Below are 24989 nucleotides of genomic sequence, written 5' to 3'. Positions count from 1 at the left end.
CTGTCATTTCCCTTCTACTCCTGCTGTGAATATGGGCATTAATAGTCATCTCATATATTTAAAGGCAAAATGGCATAAAAAAATGCAAGATTCATGTTTTCTCCCTTGGAAAGCAGAGACTAAATTCCTTTCTTTTTTGTTTTTGCCATTTTTTTTAAAAGGGCATACTTTTTGTTTATGTATTATGCATTAATGGTTTTTATGGCTGAGAGACCTGTAAATTTCACACAGGAAGTTATCTTGCAGCTGAACATGAATTTCTTTGGGAGGAAAAAGTGGACATTAATAGGACATTAACAACTCAATTAAAGGATTCATTCAGGTAAGTTATGGGCATATGAGGTAGAAGACTTAAAAAGAGATTTGCTTGTTTCTAGCACTTTAAGGACATTTTGAATGTCCAACAAGATGCAGAGGGGCTGTGATTTTATGGTGACAATCACTGAGTGAGGTAGTTCCAGGCCTCACTATGCCAGTTCTCAGTGGCACTTTTATTTGCTACCTCATACACAGTAAAACTTACAAACTTATCTGCATAAGATATGACGATGTGAATTGTTGTGATAGCTCATTTTTTATTCTTATTTGACCAATCAGGCTATGTTCATAGGCATTAGGACATAAAAACACCTTTGACTGCCAATTCTGAGAATGCCAAATACCTGAACTTACTTGAACAGATGCCAAAGAGAAACATATTAAGTAAAAACCCAGTTATGACTGTATATGTCATTGGTCACCTTGGATCTGAGCTGATTTCAGACTTTGATTCTCATGGAGTAGAAGTGAGGAAGGAAACTCATCTGGAAGAGTATACCTACCACCACACCATCCACATCAGCCCCTTGCCCCTGATGTGAATAATTACCTACAACTTCATGCAGATGCACCGGAAGGCCCCAGTGGATCTAGGATTGTCAGACAGGTATTTATTTTGAAAAATACCACTTAAGCTTAAACATCCCCTTTCTTCTTTCCCTAAGATTATGCATGGTCTCAAGAACTTTTGCTAATTTTAGATCACAGACATTCTAAAATTATCATTATAAAATAAAAAGCTCAGGGGTGCCTGGATGGCTCAATGTGTTAAAGCCTCTGCCTTAGGCTTGGGTCATGATCCCGGAATCCTGGGATCAAGCCCTGCATAGGGCTCTCTGCTCAGCGGGGACCTGCTTCTCTCTCTCTGCATGCCTCTCTGCCTGCTTGTGAGCTCTCTCTGTCAAATAAATAAATAAAATCTTTAAAATAAAATAAAATAAAATACTCAGCTCATTACAAAAAGTCTAACCACTCCTACTCAATCTAGGATGTGAAAAATTAAAATACTATTAGTAATAATTTTAAAGTAATCACTCTACTCAAAGTTAATTCAGCTTAACAGCTAGACAACCATGAAAACTCAACTGAGACTGAAATACTAAGTACAATCACTGGGGTATAGATATTTTTACATCTTATATATTTCTATATTCTGGAGGAAAAGTCCTAGATACCATGCATTAAGTGAAAAATTCACATGCACGCAAGCATAAATGTGTACATGCCATCAAATAAACAGCTCTTAGAATGCAGACAATAACAAAGATGGATTAGTGAATCCATACACCAACTCCAGATTTCCTGTGCCAAAGGACAACAACAAAGTACAGGTAATCAGAACACCATATAACACCCAAATCATTTATATCTGATTCTAAAATGTATTTCATTATAGTGTAGCAAATGCTGTTCAGATTAGATTTTTTCCTAGTCCAAGTGGAAAATTAATTTGCAGTTCTTATTTTTTACCAAGTGATATTATGGGGAAACAACCCAAATTCATGCTGGGAAGAGCTCTCCTAACATGCTGTGCAGTACCACAGACTTGTCCTCTTTCTGTTCCTTCCACTATCACCCATGGTTGGGACCGTAGGGTTCTCATCAGAACCATTACATTGGGTTACCTAATTGTTTTTCTTTAGGTACATTTCCAATAATTTAATTCTCCTACTCATAAACTCTAAACAAAAATAATATCCAGGGGTAAAAATATTTTTAATCCCACAACTGCAGTACTGCTCCTTATATACCTTCTGAAATCCCTTAAAGTTCACTTCAAATGCAATTTTATAAATTTTAATATTTCCTTCCATATTTAATGTCATGTCATTTCTTTGAACTACTGTTGTCACTACTAACATTTATTGAATTTTACTAGGTTCCAGGCTCTTTGTATAAATTCTTTTAAAAATTATGTCTGAAGCCCCATAAAAATAGCAAAAGATGCAATTATTATTCTCATTACTTAGATAAGAAAACAGACTCAGAAAGATGACAAAACTTGACCAAGGTCTTACAGGAAACATGGCATGTCAACCTAAGCAGTCTCATTGCAGAATCTAAACTCTATCCTCTCCACTCTTTTCCCATGAATGACATAGGACATGCAACAATGTGAGCAGTGGCAGTAATTCACCAATGAGGCCTATAAACAAGAAGTTGTAGTGTTCTGCAAAGTATTCAGATTTCTTATCTGATCCAGACTTGTCATCTACTTGCTGTGTCATCTTAGATAACACTCTTTCTAGGTCTCAGTTTCAACATTTGTAAAATGATAACGACAATGCCTACTCCACAGTGTTATGTGAGGATCAACTAAAGTAACGGATTTAAAAGGATTCTTTGTACAATAAAGTACTGGCCACCCATAAGGAGATTCCTTAAGTGCCTGTCTTACTAAGGACAGCAGTCATGTCTCACTTGTTATTCCTGTGGTACCCACCTCTGCGTCATTCTTGCTGTGTGATCTTGGGCTAGGAAAGCCCTTTGAGCCCCAGTTTCATAATCTTTTTTTTTTCCATTTTTAAAAATTTTTTGTTGCTGTTGTTTTTTTATTTATTTCTTTTCAGCGTAACAGAATTTATTGTTTATGCACCACACCCAGTGCTCCATGCAATACGTGCCCTCCATAATACCCACCACCTGGCTCCCCTAACCTCCCACCCCCTGCCCCTTCAAAACCCTCAGGTTGTTTTTCAGAGTCCATAGTCTCTCATGGTTCATACCTCCCCTTCCAATTTCCCTCAACTCCCTTCTCAGTTTCATTATCTTTAAGATGGAGACACTAATTATACCAAATTCCAAGGATTGCCATGCTACTTGATTAAAACTTCACGTAAAGCATTCAGTCGTGCACTGGGCACATAGTAGATGCTCAATAATGTTATTTTCATTATTATTAAATTTTTATTATTTCTCTCTAGCCCATTCAAAACATGGATGTACATCTAAACAACTTCTCCTGGCTCAGTCCAAACTCATTTCCAGTAGTCACTCAGTTCTGTCAATTCCATTTTCTAATTGTCTCCAGAGCATACCCTCCCTATTTGCAATGTCCTTAGTTAAGGATTTATTGCCTGCCAGAATGCCAACTTTATCATTAGTTCAGTCACTTGTTTGAAACACTTCTTGCTTCCCTTCACCTAGCTGATAGAGCCTAAGTCTCCAGGTGGGACCTCATATGATGGTTCTGTGTAACCTGCCCCATCTGTCCCTCCCGTTCCTTTCCTAAGAGACCCACCCTCACTACACTTAATCCTCTTAGAACATCAACATGTCATTAAAACCCCAAGTTAAAATCAGGTGCTCAAAAACTTGGAATGATTTGGTCCATGTGTTGAAATAAAACAATGATAAAGAGAAGTTTTTTGAAACAGAAACACATGAGTAACAATACATTATGGTGTACCTGTCATGATTAAATAATAAACACAGCATTACTTCAATTATCAGGACAGTGGTCTCTCAGAAAACTCTATACATTGGAACATGTCTCCATACCCAGATAATTGGTTTTCTGCAACCCAAACACCTCTCTCACAGCACCACTCACCTGTTTTACCTGAAATTCTTCACTTAGAGACTTCTTTAGAAAGCAATTATTAAGCAAGCCTAATTTTGTTTCCTGACTTGTAGCAAATAAAATAATTCATTAAAGACAAGATTATAAAAAGATGTGAAGGAGGTGACACAGACTAGGTGTGGAAGGAGGAAATAGAAAACTAAAAAGTAGATCCTAATCTATATTTTCATTGAACACATAAAGGAAGATCCTTAACTGCCTGGAATGTTGCTTTCTCTTGAAAACTTCCTGGAAGTTCCTCCCTTTTGAAGTAAATTTTGCTTCTCTGAAATCTTACAACTGTATATGTCTATGCTGAGAACAGCCCTTAAGTTGACCATATAAGTTGTATTTTATTTTCCTCAATATAGCCTAGGTGTTTAGGGGTAGAATTCTATTTTCATTAAGCTTAAGTGACTTATCAAACTCACACACCCTATTTCTGGACTTCACAAATGGGGGTGTGCCAGCAGTAGGCTAGGGGTATGTGAAGCTTTAGATCAGGGCAAATACACCCAAGATGTCAGTTTTATTCCATGAATAGCAAATTCATGGTTTTAAAATGGAGTTCAAAGTTTGCACTAATTTTATATTGAAAACAGGAGATGTCAAAGAGTTTTAGGTTTGCATATTGCTATTTCTTCCCATATGCCTCTAACAATAATACTCATGCGATTCTCTGCCTTCAAAACTACTGGGTGGAGAATTGATAAGCACCCCTCTGGTCAGGATGAAAGGTAATATCAGGTATTTTTAAAGTTAAGATTGCTGAGAAATATGTAACGGTATTATTTCTACCAACACTCCATAAAGCAAAAAACATATTATAAGATAAGGGTAAAATTTTTTTTTCAATGTCATAGGACTTTATTTCTACTTTCTTTATGGAACTCAGTGGTTGTGGAGGGAGAAGGTAGAATCCATATATCTCTGTCCATATAATAGCAAATAAAGTAGACACTACTATACTTAGGGAAGGGAAAACTCACTTCTTTTTTAATTAAGTTTTTTCTTTTAATTCAAGAATAGTTAATATAGAGTATTATATTAGTTTCGGGTGTACAAAATAGTGATTTGACAATTGTATACATCATTACTCAGTACTCATCATGATAAGTTTACTCTTAATCCCTTTCACCTATTTCACCCATCCCCCCACGCACTTCCCCTCTGATGTGCTTTATTTTAAACAAGTACTCTCAGTTAAAGTTTTTTTTTTTCAACAAGAACATTATTTACTTGAAGTATACTTCAGAATACATGGTTCTAAAAGATATATATAAAACTTTCCATCCAAGAAAAACAGAGTACACATATTCTTCAAGTACACACAGAAGAATCCCCCAGTTAAATCACATAAAGAGACATATCAAATATTACAAAGAAGACTGAAATCATACCGCATATATTTTCCAAATACAATCATACAAAACCAGGAATACTCACTTCTATATCTGATTGCATACCAGACTCAGTGGCTGCTGAGCTTTCTGAGCTTGGATTATGATCTCACAGGCACATCAAGCATGATACATTTTAGCATCCAGCATAATTCTGAGCAGACAGCAATAAGTTGGGTGTTAAGAGGGATATTCAGTAAAATTCATTAATGGAAGAAAGAGACACTTAGGAGGTTGAATGGAGGGGCGCCTAGGTGGCTCAGTCAGTTAAGAGTCTGCCTTTGGTTTAGGTCATGGTTTCAGGGTCCTGGGATCAAGTACTGCATCAGGTTTGCTGCTCAGCGAGAAGTCTGGTTCTCCCTCTCACTCTGCCCCTCCCCTCTGCTCATGCTTGCTCTCTCTCTCTCCCTCTCTCTCTCATGCTCTCTCTCAAATAAATAAATAAAATCTTTATAAAAAAAGAGGTTGAATGGAATCTACAACACAGAATAAATAGACTTGAGAGCAGAACTTGAGAGAGAACAAGAAAAAAAAAGCATTGCAAGTCAGCAAACTTTCCTCTCATCATTATTCATTGTTCCATTCATTCCTTAACAAAAATATAGTCACATATGTTAGGTACTGTGCTAGGCATGAGGATATAATGGGGACAGGGGAAAAGACAAGCAGGCACAGCTCTGTCCTCCAGCAGCTTGAAAAGTTCAATACAAGCAAAGAAGGAAAGATGATGGGTTTTTGTTTTTGTTTTTAAGATTTTATTTATTTATTTGAGAGAGCTAGAGCAAGTAGGGACAAAGGGGGAGGGAGAAAGAATCTGAAGTAGACTGCACTTAGTGTGGAGCCCACGACCGGGCTTGATCCCTTGACTGGGAGACCATGACCTGAGCCAAAACCAAGAGTCAGACGCTTAACTGACTCAGCCACCCAGGTGCCCCAAAGAGTTATCAATGACTTCTTAATTTAAAAAAAAAAAATGGTTTAAACATTTTGCCATTCAGGACAGAATGCAGATTAGTCAAATAAGCCTGACTTGAGTGTGTGTGTGTGTGTGTGTGTGTGTGTGTGTGTGTGGCAACAGAGTTTGAAAGATGATATTCTAGAGAGGGCCAAAAAAAGATTTGTCAACCTGTGTGCTTCTGGTGGGACAACTGTTAGAATTGTTCAGAATGGTGTGCCCGTGTACAGAATGTGAAAATGGTGATGGAAATGCCATGAAAGTTGAAATGCAAAATTCTGGAGTATGGATTAGAGGCTTATTCAGTAAGAATGGTATTTATCGAGGAAGAAGACACAAAGCAGGCAGACAGATGAGAACAAAAGTAAGTGTGTCCACATCTGCTTTGTCATGTGATGAGCCATGACATCATTACAAATAAGAATGCCTATTTACACCCTGCATATTATAATCTATTAAAGATCGAGTATCACATGTGTTTAGTAACATCAAAGGCAGATCATGCAGAAGAATAAGTCTTTCTCCTATAGATTTATCTATTCTAAACCAAGGGTTAATTTTCATGAATAGAGAAACCCATACAGAAGGGAAAATATTAGGTTTATATAAACAGAGCATCATTTTTCTAAACCAACAAGAAATTCCCATTGAGTTGACTTTATTCTGCCTATATGTGAAATTCCCCATTAGATTTGTATCATTAGATTTCATGATTTTAGTGATTGCCCAAATTGCTTCATAACAAGTAGCTGAACAATCTTGATAAGAAGTACTTTACTCTAAATCAAGGCATGTTAAAATTGATATTGTTCCCTCAGACAGACATGGCAGAATATTCAGAAAGAACACTGAAGTGCCAAAGAGGAAATTAAACCTCAGTTGAGCTCTCTGTTATTAAAACAACCATTGTATCTTTTAGATATGTGATCTCTATGTACTCAAGACACAGTGTCACAACTATTATCGAAAAACCAAGTGGAGATATATAGCGGGGGGAAATAGCTGGTTTTCCATAGGTAGATGATGAGGAGAGGGAGAAAGGGGAGAATAACAAATGATTGGGAAAAAAACAGAATGGCATTCTCTAGTACTCAGGATTGCTAAATTCATGAGTGCTACTAACTCCCCTGTGCTCAATTCATTGAAGTTCCGTCCCCAGTCTGGTGACTAGACTACTAAACTACTCTTCTCTTTTCTCACTATTCACATCAAATTGCCCTAGTAACTACACTTAGCCTTATATTCAACATGAAATTGTCACTCTCAATATCTGTAAAATCTTCAAATTGGGATTTCATCCTGAATTCTCCAATGACTGTGTTCTTAAACTCTGTTCTTACACCTGCTCTGTAACATCCATGTTCTCACCTATATTGATTGGAAAGCTCTTCTGAAAATGCATTCCTTCTTTGATAAAACATTTACACCATAATCACTGGGTAAATGTTTCTCCTTTGCTATGTGGAAATCTTGAAGAATGCTCTTTGAATAATGCTACGGGAAATATCTTCAAGATAATCTTCGAGAAAATAATCTTTGAGAGAAACCTGATGCACACCATAGGCTCCATTCAGCTGGCATTTATTTAGAGTCCACTCTGAACCTGGCCATTTTCTGCCACCAGGAACTGTTAAGTGCCAAAGTGGGGAGACAGCCATCAAATCCACAATGCCACATTTAAAGGTCATTGTAATATATCCCAGCATTTACCCAGGTGCAAGTTGAGCAAGAAGACCAAATGCATTCTGGGACATTTCCTTAAAGAAAAGAGTCCTGATATTTCATCCTACCAGCAGCCCACACACAAAATAATAAAGATGCTCACTTTATGTAAGAGATCTTGAAAATATCAATATAAGTGGTTATAAGCCTTAATAGACCTTGGAATCCAATTAGCTACAATTTTGTGGCGGCTTAATAATTTATGATAATGGCAAATTCATTAGATTATAATTCCCCACAGCCAAACCTATGGATTTCCTGGTATCTTTAAAAGTATGCATTCTCAAGGTGAAGCATGGTGTTGTCTATGTTCATTGCTACCAAAATACTCTAATTTTAACAATTCAGAATGCATTCCATTACTTAAACCTGGATCATTTGGAGATTTTCCCTGTTAATGCAAAGACATAAACCTAAGGGCATTGCACCAGTTCATTAAGCCTCCCAATTTCAGCAGCTGTCTAGTATTAGCTGAAAGCAATCTACTGTGTGTGCTTACATGGCCCCTATTCACCTTTTCCTCTGCTCCACAAACAAAAGCAGATCTAGAGAAAGTATACATACATGTACGTACACAACATATAACACTTGCACAAAAAAATGCATAGTTTGGTTAATTATTATAAGGTAAGTTCCTATAACCATTTCCTAAATCAAGAAATAGAACTTCACATGTCAGAAGCCCCTTCACATATGCCGTCCTGATTATAACTCTCTCCCTTCCTCTCTCCAGAACTAACCACTACTATTACAACTTATGTAGTAATCACTCCCTTATACTTCACTGTAGTATTCTCACCCAAATGTGTATTCTTAACTACGACCTTCCCAATTTTTTAAAACAAATTTATTTATTTATTTATTTATGGACAGAAAGATGGAGAGAGAGAAAGAGCAGTGAGGAAGGGCAGAGGGAGAAGCAAACTCCCTGCTGAGCAGGGAGTCCAATGGGAGATTCAATACTAAGACCCTGGGATCATGACCTTAGCTAAAGGCAGACACTTAACCGAATGAGTTACTCAGGCACCCCAGCCTTGCCCATATTTAAACTTTTTTTCTGAAATAATTATAGATTCACAGAAAGTTGTGAAAAATGCACAGGATGGTCCCACTCACTCATCACTCCTCGTCTCCCAATATTAGCAATTTGCATAACTATCGTACACTATGAGCTTCATGGAATTGCAATTGTCACAGAGCTTATTGAAATTTCACCAATTATATATTCAGTTATTTGTGTGTGTACGTGTTTATAGTGCTATGTAATTCTATCACATGTGTACCTTTGTGTAACCATCACCACAATCAAGACACAGAACTGTTATAATACTATAAGATTCCCCTGTTACCTCTTTAATAGCCACAACCATCTCTTCTTCTCCCAAATCCCAATGCTTTTTTAAACAAAAATTGTTAAATTTTAACAAAATTGTTAAACTATTTTCCAGAGTGACTATACCATTTTACATTCCCACCTGCAGTACATGAGTTAGCCTGTTTCTCTGCACCCTTACTACTATTTTATGTTTCCCATTTTTCACAATTTTGATAAATTTCTTTTAATTTACATATCCCCCCTCCATCTTCTTCTTTTTCTTAAAGTATGCTTGTTGAAAAACCCAGACAAGTTAAACTAAAGAGTTTCCCAGCCTGGATTTTACTGGATTTTACTACCACCACTCATGGTGAAGTTCATACTCAAGTTCTCTAGCTGGATCCAAAAATCTCGATCAGATTTTACTTTGACTCCTTTGGCATGGCCTTAGGCAGAGGCATGTTCTTTCCTCAGGAGACTCATAATGGTCTGGTGGTCTATGTATCTCTGATGATAGAACCACTGAAGTTCAGTGCTTACATTCATTAATGGGGGGGTGGTTGCAAAATGGTTATGTGCTAATTATACAATTTTATTGCATTTATTCTATAAATGCAATAATTTATATAATTTATATAAATAATTTTGTAAAGAAAATGTATTTACTATCGGCTTACCCACTAGTACATTCATCTAAAAGAGGCAGGATAAATCTTGATTATTTTCTTTGAGCAGTTTACTAGATCTGTTTACATGACAACATCTCAGCCATGTCACAAAGGTGGCCAAGTTTCTTTTAACATCACTAAAGTATTTATGAATATAAACAAATTTGATTTTTTCTTATTATTAAATATTAAGTATTTTTAATTATGATTTTTCTTATTATTAAAACTCTACCCCATTTGGGGGCAACAAGAGCCTCTTCAAGTTGACTCCTGAGTCTTTTTGATATAATCCTAGTAGGCTCTGATAACTTCCTGGCTATTTGGTGTGACAAAATGATCCAAACTTACATATTTTCTAGCAGAAACTAGGAATCAGCCATTATTTTATGAAACCCTGGTTTCTTTTAGTGGGCAATGGTATTTTAATATTATAATCTGGTTAATAGGAATGCTCATTATCACTGCATTGGTCATTGTTTCTAAGACTTCTCAGTGACAGAGTTAGGATATAAAATAAACTACCTCATGGGCTCTTACTGAGATTTCCAATTCAATTTCAGGACTGCAGAGTTTTAACTTGACCTCCTTTATAATATGTCTATATTGCCATTTCCACACTAAAGTCCTAGTTCTCAAGGACATAGGAGATAACAGAATTAGAATATTGCATAATTTTTCACTCCATAGCTACATTATATACATAAGAACACATATGTAGCATTACTAATACTATTACCATCCATTGTGATTGCTCAAAGTAGTTAAACTTTTTATATACACTATCCTCACTTTTTATCCCTCACTTCTATTTTTTTTAGAGTAGGAAAATTTATTTGTGATCTGTATAATCAAAGTTATAAATCAAATCCAGCATATAATTTAATACCTTACTTCTTTTAATAATTTTATTACATCTACATTGTTGCATATGGCCATTATATGCTATATTATCTCTCTTTGACCCTTATTTAATCTTAATTTTTCAGTAAGTATATATTTAATGCCTACCACCACTCTATCAGCTCATGTGTCTCTAGTCAGTTTGGTTGTCTGAAGCTTATTCTCTAGTTAATTCCTCTTAGAAGTAAAATTCCCTAAGTTCTTATATGTCTATAAGAGTTTGTATTCAAAGAGTTCAGGTCATGCCACCCCAAAATATGCTGCTTTGGTATACTTATTCTTTTGAGCTGAAGACACTTGAAAAGTAGCAAATGCTGGGATAGGCCTTCTCTGAACTCCTCTTATCTACAGATATTCCAAAGGGAACCCATAAATCCCCTCCCCTGGGAGTTTATTCAACCAAGGAAGGTAGATTTGTACTATAGGAGAGAAGACTAGAACTCCATACCACACCCAAACTTTGTCATAAACTATTATATCTTCCATCTATTATTCTACTGGCTCTTTCATCTTCCCTAAAAATCATTTGCTCTCCCATAAGTTGCCTACATCTTCTCTCTCCCTTCCCTGTTATAATGATATATAAACTCTCAAATCTCACAGACTTCTTGGCTATTCATTTCCCCTCTATAATGCCTCTGTACATGTAATATAAAAATTTGGTAAATTTTTATTTATTATATTAATTTCTCATTTACCTCCCTGTTGTCAGTTTATTTCATAACCCCGGTATCAAACCTAGGAAGGTAAAGTCTTTTCTCCCTACAGTTCTCTTTGTACTTGGAAGTTTTGCTTTCAAGTATATTACATCTTTGGTATACATTTTTTTCCTTAAGAATTTTAAGTACTTAAGTTACTCCATTTTCTTTGTGTCTAATGAAAAATCTGAAGATAATATAACTTTCTGCCCTTACAAATTACATGTTCTTCTTGCCTGGATATCGAATGGCTGTTTCTCTTTTTCCTTTCAGTTGAGAAAGTTACTAGAATGTGTCTTGGAATTTGTCATTCTGGGTTGATTAGTCTTGGGTATATGCGGTCCTCTTTCAATATGTAGTTTCAAATCATAAGGATTTCCTGATGAATTATAATTATATTATCTGGTCCCTTGCTTTCATCTACTTCTTTAGGGATTGAATGTGTTGAATCTTCCTGGCATATCTATAGTATTTGTCATATTTCCTTCTCAAATCTCTTTTTTCTATTCCTTCATTTCTTTTTTATTTTAAGCATCTTCCTCCTTTTCACCTTTTACTTCTCTTAAGGCACTGTGTGCCTACTCACTCTTGTGTGTCTTGTCATTTAGTGTTCAATTCTAAAATTCTTTCTTTCTTTCATTCTTAATTCTTTCCTGGCTTCTGTCACCTCCCCAGCAGAGAGGCTGGCTTGAAGTTAAGCCTACCAGATTGGAAGAGTGAATGGAGCTGAAACTCCTTTTAAAACTAGTTTGCTCTGGCTTAAGTGACTGAGACAGCAGGGGCTTTAGGTACTTGGAAGAATTTGGACTAAGCAAAAAGCTGCCAGGCATTCTGTATTCAATCCCATGAAATCTTTGAGATGTTGAGCAGGACATTATGTCCTTTTAAAGCCACAGTGTTGCCTCTACTTAGAGACAATTGTCGTAATTTATAATGACTTCATTCTCTGCAGGAAAACACTCAGGGACAATCACCTTCAGGCCCTTTCCTCCAGAATTCTAGGACTGCAGCAGAGACCATTTTAAGAACAACTTTTCAGAAAAGCATTACTTAACCCTTGAAGATCTCTTGTTCACCATCTGTGGTATTAGGGAAGGGGCCTAGAAATGATAGAGCACCTACTCTGCACCAGGGACCTTACATTTATCATACAATTAAATTCTCCCGCACAAGCCTATGAGACTATTTTAATCATCACCATTTTAAAGAGGAAGAAATGAAAAACTGAGAGTTTAAGTACTTGTCCAGTATTACACAGAAGAGCAGGCATTTGAATACAGCCTTGTTCTCACTCCAGGACCATAAATAATGTTACCTTCTGTTTGAAACTTGAAAAAGAAGCAAAAACAAAACCAAGTTTTGCCCACCCCCTCCCCCCTGGACTTCTTAATTTATCTGCTCTCTGCTGTTTTATTCTAAGTTATCTTTCAAATGCTGGCAACCTGAATTATTCTCTCCATAACAGATTTTCCCTTCATATCTTTAGGCTTCTCAGATTCTGAATTTGAAGGGTAGCAGGCTATGCCATCTAAAAAAATATGCTGCTTTGGTATATGCTGATTATTTGAGTTGAAGGCAGTTGAAATGAAGCGGATTTAAGAAAAATTCTCTGTCCTTCCCATATTTGCCTAAAAGCAAGACATGAATTTACAAAGGTGCATCCTCCCCTCCCTTCTCTACCAGAAAGGACAGAAATTAACCCTCAGAGACAATTCTAGACCTTTATCACTCCAGTGACTGCCAGAGGAATCTACTTAACCCATCTTACTAAAACTAGGCCTTATCTACCATTAGTTTCCCCATATATTTACCTTCCCCTAATTTGCTGCCCTAGAAACTCAACGTTCTTTTCCACTGTCTTATCACTTCTATAAAAATGTATTGCTCTTTTGTTAAGATGTTATATAAGCCCAAGTTCTAACTACTCTCTTGAGTTACTCATCACTGACTACTCCCATGTGTACATACAATGCACATGTTAGTCAACTTCTGTTTGTTTTTCTCTTGTTAATCTTTCTTTTGTCAGGCTAATATATAGGGCCCCAGGCTGAGAACCTGAGATGAATAGGAGCAAAATATTTTCTCCCTCCCCTACAAACAAAACATGTATTTGACAACTGGTATATAGACAGCATGGCACAGTAATGGAGGCTTTAGTTTAGGGGCCAGAAGACCTTGGTCAAATCATCTTGAACTGTCAACATTGTTTTCTAGTATATAAGATGAAAATAACAACAATCATAGTCAGCACCCAGGATATGCAGCCCCCAAATCTTAGTGTTCTAAAACTATAAAGTTAATGTTTGCTCATGTTCCATGTTCATCACAGGTCCACAGCTGGGGTGCTGTATCTTTATTGTGCTGATGTGGGGCCTTTGGCCAATGAAGCAGCCACCATCTGAAGTGTTTCTAATCCCCATGACTAGAAAGAAGAGATTGTATTGGTTTCCAAGACCTGCCATAATGAAATACCACAGACTGGGTAGCTTAACCAACAAACATTTCTGGAGACTAGATCAAGGTATTGGAAGAACTGGTTTCTCCTGAAATTTCTCCCCTTGCCCCACAGAGGACTGCATTCTTGCTGTGTCCCCACCTGGCCTTTCCACTGTGTACATACCTCCTTGGTGTCTGATTCTTCTTATTAAGGACACTAATCTTATTGGATTAGGCACTCCCCCCATGATGTCTTTTAACCTCAATCACCTTTTAAAAGTCCTATCTCCAAATGCAGTCACATTGAGCATTAGGGCTTCAATATATGAATTTTTTTTGGAGGGGGCAAATTCAATAACCTTACTTCCATTTTTAGGCTGCTGCAGAGACTGTTATTTAGAGGCTGACAATGGGAGAATGAAAAAGGAATTATCAAGAAGTACATGTCATGGAAACCTGAGATCAAAGAAGAATAAAAACACACTCATTGTAGACTCAGTCCTTGTCCATTGGGTTTTATTCATCCCTCAACAGAGAAAAATTTCAAAAACATAAAGAGCAAAGCAAACTTCTCCAGAGACACTGTTGAGTGCAGAGGAAAGTATCCTATTTAACTAGGCTTTCTTTTTCATTCAGCAAGGGCCTCATCTGGTGGGATAGACAACAGGAGAATATTGCAGACTTCAACATGAAGTGGAAATTATCAAGAAGTCTTTTTAGGGGCGCCTGGGTGGCTCAGTGGGTTAAGCCACTGCCTTCGGCTCAGGTCATGATCCCAGGTCCTGGGTTCAAGCCCCGCATCGGGCTTTTTGCTCGGCAGGGAGCCTGCTTCCTCCTCTCTCTCTGCCTGCCTCTCTGCCTACTTGTGATTTCTCTCTGTCAAATAAATAAATAAAATCTTTAAAAAAAAAAAAAAAGAAGTCTTTTTAGACTGGACCAGAGTCATTTCTCAAATACAGATGAATGAGGCAGGCAGTTTATATGTATCTCCTGGTGAGACCAGCCCCTCCATATTAAGGCATGGACACAAGTCAATACATTTAAAAGGAAAGCATTAAAATCTCTAGCAAAGGAAAGATCTTTCATGTTTTACTGGGAAAATATTATGATCTTTTTGAAAGATCTGGAATTGGCATTTTTTTTCAAATAACCTTTTTGAAGTTTGCAAATTTATGACTACAAAATTTACCTTCATCTCTTGTGCCAAGCATCAAATGGTCATGTGTCTCTGGAGTATGAAGAGGTCATCCTTCCTTCTGACCACAGAACACTGCGGTAGGGGAGCGGGTGGGGTTCCTACCCTACACTCATGTATGAAAGAAAGCCAGTCATTTTAATATGTACAGAACTGAGATGTGGTCATTCCAAGTTTCTGGGTGAAGAAGACTCCCCTCCATCCCTCCTACAACTAAATTCTAATAAAGAGCAGTTTCCTTTTAAATTATAAGATTGAGGGGCGCCTGGGTGGCTCAGTGGGTTAAAGCCTCTGCCTTCGGCTCGGGTCATGGTCCCAGGGTCCTGGGATCGAGCCCCACGTCGGGCTCTCTGCTCGGCAGGGAGCCTGCTTCCTCCTCTCTCTCTCTGCCTGCCTCTCTGCCTACTTGTGATCTCTGTCTGTAAAATGAATAAATAAACTCTTTAAAAAATAAAAAATAAAAAAAATAAATTATAAGATTGAAAGAAAAATTCTGAATCTTTGGTTTTATTTTCTACACTATTTTCAACGAGATGTAACATATAGGGTGGTGTCCTTTGGCTAGACATGCTTTTCTTAGAGATTGTTAATGATTATAATAGACAGAATAATGCCTCCTGCCTCCAATGATGAAATCCATGTATATTTTCCCTTACATGGCAAAAGTGACATTGTAAATGTGATTAAGTTAAGGATCTTGAGATGGGGAGATTATTTTAGATTATCCAGGTGGGTTTAATGTAATTACAAGGGTCCTTATAAGAGGGAGACAGGACAGTCAGATTAAGAGATCTGATGACTCTTAGCATCATAGCAGCAGATATGCAGCTGACTTTGAAGATGGAATAAAGGGTCAGGAGCCAAGGAATGCAAGTAGCCTCTAGAAGTTGGAAGTATATTCTCCCCTAAAGTTTTCAGAAGGAATGCAACCTTTCATACACTTAATTTCAGCTCACTGAAATTCTTTTCAGACTTCTGATCATTAGGTCTGTAAGATAATAAATTTGTGTTGTTTTAAACCATTAAATTTATAATCTATTATAGTAGCAATGGAAAATTAATAGAAAGGTTCAATCTATGTAGCCTCCAAATAGGGTTTTAAACAGAGAATTCTTTTTTTTAACGGCTGAGTAATGAATGAAATCTTGCCATATGCAACGAAATGGATGGTGCTAGATATTAATAGGCTAAGCAGAATAAGTCAGGCAGAGAAATACAAACACCATATGAATTCACTCAAATATGGAATTTAAGAAGCAAAACAAATGAAAATGGGTGGGGCAGGAAGAGAGGCAAACCAGGAAACAGACTCTTAACCATAGAGAACAAACGGATAGTTCAGTTACTCAATGGGAGCTGGGGGTGATGGGTGAAATCGGTGATGGGGACTAAGGAGGGCACTTGTGATGAGCACCAGGTGTTGTATATAAGTGCTGAACCACTAACTAATTCTATACCTGAAACTAGTATTATACTGCATGTTAACTAACTGGAATTTAAATAAAAGCTTAAAAAATAAAAATAAAATAGCAAATTCTGCCTGCTGTTTATTTACCCCACTGATAATATAAACCATTCTGAAACTTACTAATTCTCAAATTCTTTTTCTCCTGCCAGGTCACCTAGGGAGTTTCAAATGGTCCAATTAAACCAAGGTAGATTATGACACTTCTTTTTGCTCTCTTCTTCTTATATAAAAGACAAACTGTTTCAAAAAGCTCTGATACAGTACTATAGTTTTATGTTTCTGACTTGACCCCTGGGCCCATCCCAGACATGTCACTGACTGACTTGTCATAATCTTGCATCTTTCTTGTGTGTTTGAATTTTTGACAAAATTTTCTGTGTGTGTGTGTGTGTGTGTGTTTGAGAGAGAGAGACAGAGACAGAGACTACAGAGTCTCTCTCTCTCTGCACCCAAACCCCCCAACACAAACAAATTTCTCTTTTGGGAACATAGGTTTATCACTGTCTCAATCTTTCAGTATAACAACTTAGGGCACACCTAATTGGGAGCTACACTCACCATGCCCCTCGGCCCCTGTGACTCTGTAGTCACTCACACAGACTTGTTCATCCAGTATATTTATTGAACTCAGACTTTGGAGCCAGACTGTCCAGGATCAAATCCTACCAACTTTTCTTCTTAAGTGGTGTGAATTTGAATATTCAAGTTAATTACCTTTTTTATTTTGTCTCATTTCATCATGTTTAAATGGGAATAATAGCAGTAACTGTCAGGAAAGGCTGTTCAGGAGGCTTATATGGAGAGATGATACAAAGTAGTTGAAACAGCAACTGCCACCAATGCTCTAGTAATGAAGACAACACAGCCCCTGTTGTCAAAGAGCTTTCTAGTGGGAGAGTTGGGTAAGAAAAGAGGCCAGTGTGACTCAGGGTGGATGCTTCAATGGACAGGCTCTGGGAGTACACAGGGGGATGCAGAACCCCAGGGGTGGGGGTGCAGGTAGGTAAGGCCACTGAAGGAAGGTAATTCCTCAACTGAGACTGGAGTTGGCCAGGTAAATGAAGAATTAGGCCAAACAAAGAGTTGGCCAGGTAAAGGAAGAATTAGGGGAAGATACTGTGATGTGGAACAGCCATAAAAGGGAAAAGAACAAGAGGAGGTTCTGAGCAGTGGGAATTAAGTAGAAAGATGCTCCCTACGGGATGGACAGTATGTGCAGGAAGGATAGTATCTTGCGTTAGATACTTGATTTACTGTAACACTGCAAACTGAAGCCTGTTTTCAGTACAAAATGCAAATTTAAGATTACTCTTTCCATGTAATAGAGATTGAATGAGAATCCATGCTTCTGATTCCTACATAACAAGAATTATACATACTCACAAACTCTTAGGTTACCATGATTAAATCTAGCCAAGCATGTCATACACGCTCAGCTAATACAAAAGATATCATTTTATTTTTCTGAAGAAAAATGTCTTGATGGACCACCTTGAAATCTAAATGACAAATCAGTCAATCAATAATAAGAAAATCACAACTTAATGTTATTTGTAAGAATTCTATAGAGATAAAAAGCTAGAGGTTTTCAACCCTGGTTAGACATTAGAATTACCTAGGGAAATTCTGGAAAATTACCTTTTCCTAGGCCTTGTCTCAAACCAATTGAAACAGAATTATCTAAGGATGGGACCAGTTCATTGGCAGGTTTTAAAACTTTCCTAAGTGATGGTAATGTGCAGCCAGGGATAAAAATTACTAACTTAGCACTATCTGTAAGATTTTAAAGAGTTTTGAAATATTCTAAATTTTTCTATTAAGTGATATACTCCAATTTAGATTACAGTTTCAAACCCAAATTTGTTGGACAAAAAGGGTATAGGTGACCGAGCTCTTAAATTGGTAAAACGGGAGCTATTATTTTAACGATTAAATTGATTTTATGGTTTGGATTGTCTCTACTTTCATCTATACTCATAGCAGTCAAGTTATTGACTTCTATTTTTTATCACTTTATTTTGTTTTTAAAGATAACATTAGGGATTGTTTTGATAATACCCCCTGACATTTTACTGTATTGCCAAACTGAACACACCATTAAATGGGAAATGGACTGTGTGCATTTATGTACTCATTTATTTTGAAGAAAAAAATATTTGCATGTCAGTCAAGAAAAAAGTCAAAGGCGGCAGAAAAAAAAATGTCCTGCTGAATAGAAAATTAGGCAATGGGCAGGAAACAAAGGGCACCAAAATGGAAATCTTTCAAGCTTGAATTAGGTTACTGACTAATGAGGATCCTGCAGGGAACAGTGATAAGAGGGCTGGATGTTTATTAAAGAACTATTCATGTAAATTACCTGACTGATGGTGTTGCTGGCAAGGCCCTTAAGATCCCCCGATAAGGCAGGACCTAAGGGACAGCAGCCATTAAGCAATTTAGATACAGAAGCATCTGAAAAGAAAATTAAGAATTTTATTTACATGTACTCCAGAAGAAGAGCTGGCATTATTTATCAAAAGAAAGATACTTTAGCAAATATGCCTTAAGAAATTAGACCAGCAGAGAGAGTCAATTATCATATGGTTTCACTTATTTGTGGAGCATAACAAATAGCATGGAGGACATGGGGAGTTAGGGAAAGGGAGTTGGGGGATATTGGAAGGGGAGGTGAACCATCAGAGACTATGGACTCTGAAAAACAATCTGAAGGGTTTGAAGAGGTGGGGGGTGGGAGGTTGGGGGACCAGGTGGTGGGTATTAGAGAGGGCACGGATTGCATGGAGCACTGGGTGTGGTACAAAAACAATGAATACTGTTATGCTGAAAATAAATTTAAAAAAATGATAAAAAAAATATGTTAAGTAAAAAAAATCTGTATACTTTTCTACTTGATTTAAAATCTGGGACGCCTGGGTGGCTCAGTGGGTTAAGCCGCTGCCTTCGGCTCAGGTCATGATCCCAGCGTCCTGGGATCGAGTCCCACATCGGGCTCCTTGTTCTGTAGGGAGCCTGCTTCTCCCTCTGCCTCTGCCTGCCACTCTGTCTGCCTGTGCTCTCTCTCTCTCTCTCTCTGACAAATAAATAAATAAAATCTTTAAAAAAAATAAAATAAAATAAAATAAAATAAAATAAAATAAAATCTGCCAACACTTTACCAGAAAGACATTAAATAGGTATACACTGGGTATAGATAAACATATACAATATATGAATATCAATAAACGTATTTATTAATTAAAAAAAAAGAAAGAAATTAGACCAAATGACAAACAATTTAAAAAGAAGGATCTTTTATTTGGAGTTTACCTACAACAGTGTTATGCATCAATGATGCAGTGACACTGTGCAATTAGTAGCAAGTCTAGCCAATGCCTGGAGTTATCAGGAGAAAAGTGGAGGACAAAAGCATCTCAGTTCTTCTTCTGAGTCGTGTGTGTGTGTGCGCGCGCGCGCGTGCGCGCATGTTTATGTATATACATATACACATATTTTTTTTTACATACTTTCTTTCTTTCCCCCAAATTCTCCCTCTTTAAGCGGGGGAGGGAAATCCTCCAATTTCTACAGGGGCACTTAGCTTTCATTCATTCCATCTGCAGTTAGAGATTTCCAAGTAAAATAAATTGTTCTAAGCACTGGGTATGTCGCAATGGTTTGAACATAACCCCTATTCCTGAGAAAAACTTGAAATAGACATGAAACGAATAATTACAGCATAGTATAGGAGGAAATTGTGCTTCCGTGGAAAACTGTGCAGTATCTAAATCTAGTATATCCTCCACATTATCAGGTCTAGCTATTTATTGCCTTCCAGCTATTTTACAACTCTGTAAATTGTAGATAACAGGTAACAATGCAAAAATAATCCTTGCATACAGACAGTTAAACTCTGTCCTGTCCAAGGGAAGTTCAATTGACTTCTTTCTCTTCACTAGGTAAGGGGTTAGTTTTACCTTCGTTTGTACCTTCCTTTCAATATTCCTGATCTATAAATGCATATGGCTTTCAATTTCTTGTTTGATTTGGTATAACATCTTTGCTGGTTATCTCATTAATAAGTTAAATAAAATCCTTAACATGTCTATTTGTAGCTCTATATGAGAGTTGTGATTTTATATTCCTTTGAAATTATTATTTAACAATAGACTTCCCTTCAGTGTGGCAGACTGAGAGTGGATAGCAATATCCCCTCTGTCTCCAAACACATGGACTTGCTGGATCAAATTTTAAAAACAATTGTAGATACAGAGCCAAGCTTAAAATTAAGAAAGGAAAATCTCCAGCTGCCAGAAACAAAGAAGCCACCAACAGCCACAGCTATGAGCCAGAGCTCAAATCCTGCAGCTCACAGACACACTGGGTTAGTGCATACCTCATGGGTAGGTTTTTATGTTTGTGCATGCCCAGTATCTGGTGGTAAGGTAGAAAGGGTCTTTTCTATAGCACTGGAACCCAGAAAGAAGTGTGATATATGTACATGGGTGGGGAGAAATCATTGCCAGCAGCCTGCCCTTGGCCACATGGAAAAATTGAATCATCATTAACAGGTAGGGACCTAACGCTTATGCTAGTAGATGAGAGGTCTGAATTTGAAGCATTTATTTGTTTAGAAACCTCAAGCCAAGAAACGAAGCTTAAAAACCATACAGAACCAGTGAATTTGGTGAGGACCCTAATGGAAAGATTTGGGAATAGTTCAAGCAAGATTGTTGAAAGTTGAACTTGGGCAATTGCAGTGAGATCTAGAGAAGATAGGATGGAGCCAAGAGATCTTTAGAAGGCCAAACAACTAGGGCTAGCACTTGATAGAATCAGGGAAAGAGGGAGAGTTGTCTGTAATAATTCCTAAGGTTTTGGCTCCTGGAACAGAGATCATTAATAAGAATGGATAGAGAAAGAGAGTGAAAAAACAGGGTTTGGGTGGGGACAGAGGAGATTATTGTTAGGTCTGTGGTCAAAGGAACGAGACTGATACAAAGCAAAGGTCAAGCAAAGCTTTATTTCGTGCCAAGCATTGAGAATCAAACCGACCGTTCAGGGCCTCCTCTTACAGAGAGGATGACCCCCCCCCCGCCCAGCCTCACAGACTAACTTTTATAGAGCAAAGGCCATGTGGTTGAGCCTGGTCACACACAGATGGCCAATGAGATTGCAACACACAGAGGAAGCGGCACAATCATGCTAGGTCACACACGGGTGGGCAATTGAATTACAATTCACCCCATAGTAGCTATTTGAACTAGCCTATCACCTTGGTCAGAATTGGCACCCAAAAGTCGAGGCCCACACTCTTGGTAGCTGGGGAGACAGTATGTGCGCTCCACTGATTGGATGTCTCCACCTGGCCCGACTCATCCCAGCATTCAGGCTCGTTGTCTCCACCTGACCTGACCCGCCCTTATATTTGGGCTCTGTTATCAGGGACTGGTAGACCACATTCTACTGGTTTCCTGGACTTGCTTTTAAGTAAGTTCCCCTGGTGGGAGGGCAGGCAGGGTCAGTTTAAGTTTTACTGCATAAACAACAAAATGGCTGTTCAACAGAGATGGACCCGCTCTGGCTAAATAGGCCCTTACAATTAAAGGTCCAGTTCTGTGTTTGTTACATTTAAGGTCCATGGATATGTCCAGAATACAAGTCTGCAACTCAGGTGATGGTCCAGGATAGAGAACGAAATTTGGGTATCAACAGGTAGTAATAGAAAAAATGGGATTTCCTAGGGAAAGTGTGTCAGGTAAGAATAAATGAGAAATAAAGATAGCTCTAATGGACATGAACATTTAAGGGATGAGCTGATGAAAGGAAGTCCACAGAGTAGATTGAAAATCAGCAGCCAGTGAAGTAGGAAGAGGAAATAGGGTCATAAAAGTTAGGAGTTTCCAATAAGAGGGCACCAAAGACTAAAAAGATTATAATTGAAAGCTATCTACTGGTCATGACAAGTAGGAGATTCTTTGTGGTGGCAGTAAGTTTCACTTCTGTGGTTTAGTCAAGCCAGATTTCCAGGGGAAAAGCCAGATTTTCAGGGGAAAAGCCAGATTTCCATGGTTAAGGAGTAAATTCCTCTTTCCAGAGCCCTCAGCTACTAAAGTTGGCTTAGTTTCTCCCTAACAGTATCATCCCTTTGAAAGACTGAGATCTGGAGAAGTGAATTGCCTGCACTTGTTCACTTGTTCATTTGTCCATCCAGTAAATATTTATCAAGCACTCACTATTTTTTTTTAAAGATTTTACAGACAGAGAGAGAGAGAGAGAAATTATAAACAAGGGAAGCTGCAGGCAAAGAGAAAGGAGGAAATAGGCTCCCTGCTGAGCAGGGAGCCGGATGCAGATTTGATCCCAGGACTCTGCATCCCAGGACCTTGGGATCATGACCTGAGCTTAAGACACAGGCTTAACTCACCGAAGCACCCAGGTGCCCCAAGCACACACTACTATGAAGAACTCTGTTAGACAGTGGAATGTCGGAATCTATAATACCCAAATCTTTAACAGTAGGAGTTTGAAACGAGTAGGCAAATAAATAGTTATAGTACAGGACAGGCTGTGCATAGGGCCTTATGAGAGGATGCCCTATGGTAGCCTAGAACTAGAATCAGGAAGTACTCCCAACAGGAGATTATTTCATGAACTGAGTTTTAAATAATAGTTAATTTATGAAGCACTTATTAGGAGCCGGCTTCCATTGCAGATACTAAATATTTAACTCATTTCATCTTCACACCACTAACTCCCATTTTCCAGATAAGAAGGAAGTCCAGAGATTGATTTGCCTAGGAACACACAGCTAGAAAGTGATAATGCTGGGATTTGAACCCAGGATCTGCTCTTGCAATATTAGTGCTTAAAACCACTGTTCTACACTGCCTTAGAGAAGACAGCATGGAATTTGTTCATTGGTTAAGAAGGGAATGATTGCTCCTAATCCAAAAAGGGCATGCACTAAGACAAAGAAAAGTGGAGGACCATGCACAGTTATGTTAGGTTTCATATACAACTACCCTGGGAATAAAAATTCTCTCCTGGTTTATGTCATCCTGATCTTACCTGCTATCTAACTCAGATTATACCTTTTATTTTAAATTTGGTTTGTAGATTTATTTTTTGCATAGTCAGACACTCTTCTACTGAACTTCAGCTGCCTTTACCTATGTGATCCATCATAAGAACATCTTTGTCTCCTTTATCACCTTCCATTTTCTCCCCTTCCATTCTACCTGACTTGACTCCAGTTCTGGCAATTTTCAAATTTCACTTTAAAACTTCTCTTCTGTCTAGATTGTGTGTCATCACTATGGCATCCTTCCAAAGAAATAGAAATTGAATGATGCACACCAGTGCTTCTGAAAGTCTCACCAATGAAAAGAGTTGGAATTTATTCCCATTTAAATGGACTCATAATCTCCCTTCATTATTCACTGGTTATTCAATATTTATAACTCACAATTGATAGTAAAGCTGTCAATTGCCATTCTTTTTTAAAATTATGGTAATTTTAAAGTTTATTTTATTATTATTATTTAGTAATCGCTACACCCAGCATGGGATTCAAATTCACAACCCAGAGATCAAGAGCCTCACACTCTTCTAAGTCAGCCAGTTACCCCAATTGCCACTCTTATTAATAGATGGTTCTTAATGTCCATTTATTTAGAAGTACAAACAATACTTCCAATTCTACACTTAGTTTTGTATGAGCACAACTTGCCCCTCCTCTAAGGGATAACAAATAGGAACAGACTGGAGAGTGGAAAGAAGCTATGATGCTGGGTAACAGGCTTAAACTAGAGGTGTCCTACACAAACCAGGACATATGGCCATCTTAATTATTTACATAACTTCCTTCTTTGTAAAATATTTGTTAAAATAATGTTCAAATTAACCAGGATAATTTTAAGCAACAGATTTAAATTTGGAGAAATGACTTGAGTTGCCTGGGTGGCTGAGTGGGTTAAAAGCCTCTGCCTTTGGCTCAGTTCATGATCTCATGGTCCTGGGACTGAGCCCCGCATCGGGCTCTCTCCTCAGCAGGGAGCCTGCTTCCCCCTCTCTCTCTGCCTGCCTCTCTGTCTACTTGTGATCTCTCTCTCTCTCTCTCTCTGTCAAATGAAATCTCAAATAAAATAAAATAAAATAAAATAAAAAAATTTGGAGGAATGACTTAAAACTCACCATTCCTCAAATTCTACATCTGCCCTTTCTCATTCACACAATGATGAAATCCACCCCTCTGATACCGAAGGCATCATTTTCAACATCTTACCAATACAATAAAATTTATTTTCAGAAATAACCATTTGATAATGAGTAATAACCATATTTTCTGGATTTACTCTTTGGCCTTTAAAC

General features: G+C 37.7%; 1 protein-coding gene across 2 annotated transcripts in view; it reads right to left on the bottom strand.

The window, feature by feature from the left end:
- The window catches only part of IQCJ (IQ motif containing J), a 241104-nt gene that overhangs the window by 64817 nt on the left and 151298 nt on the right, over nt 1-24989 (bottom strand). The window contains exon 1 of one of the 2 annotated variants that reach the window (XM_047728957.1): nt 5327-5361. The exons of the other annotated variant lie outside the window; for it this stretch is intronic. Within the exon in view, the coding sequence (XP_047584913.1) occupies nt 5327-5344 (18 nt within the window). The 5' untranslated portion in view covers nt 5345-5361. Of the gene's footprint in view, nt 1-5326; nt 5362-24989 lie in introns of those variants that run through there. 2 annotated transcript variants of the gene reach the window in all.

The sequence above is a fragment of the Lutra lutra genome, chromosome 1 (assembly GCF_902655055.1).
Source record: "Lutra lutra chromosome 1, mLutLut1.2, whole genome shotgun sequence".
NCBI classification, from domain to species: domain Eukaryota; kingdom Metazoa; phylum Chordata; class Mammalia; order Carnivora; family Mustelidae; genus Lutra; species Lutra lutra.
The sequence above is the reverse complement of the archived record's forward strand: the minus strand, read 5'-3'. Positions and strand labels throughout refer to the sequence as shown.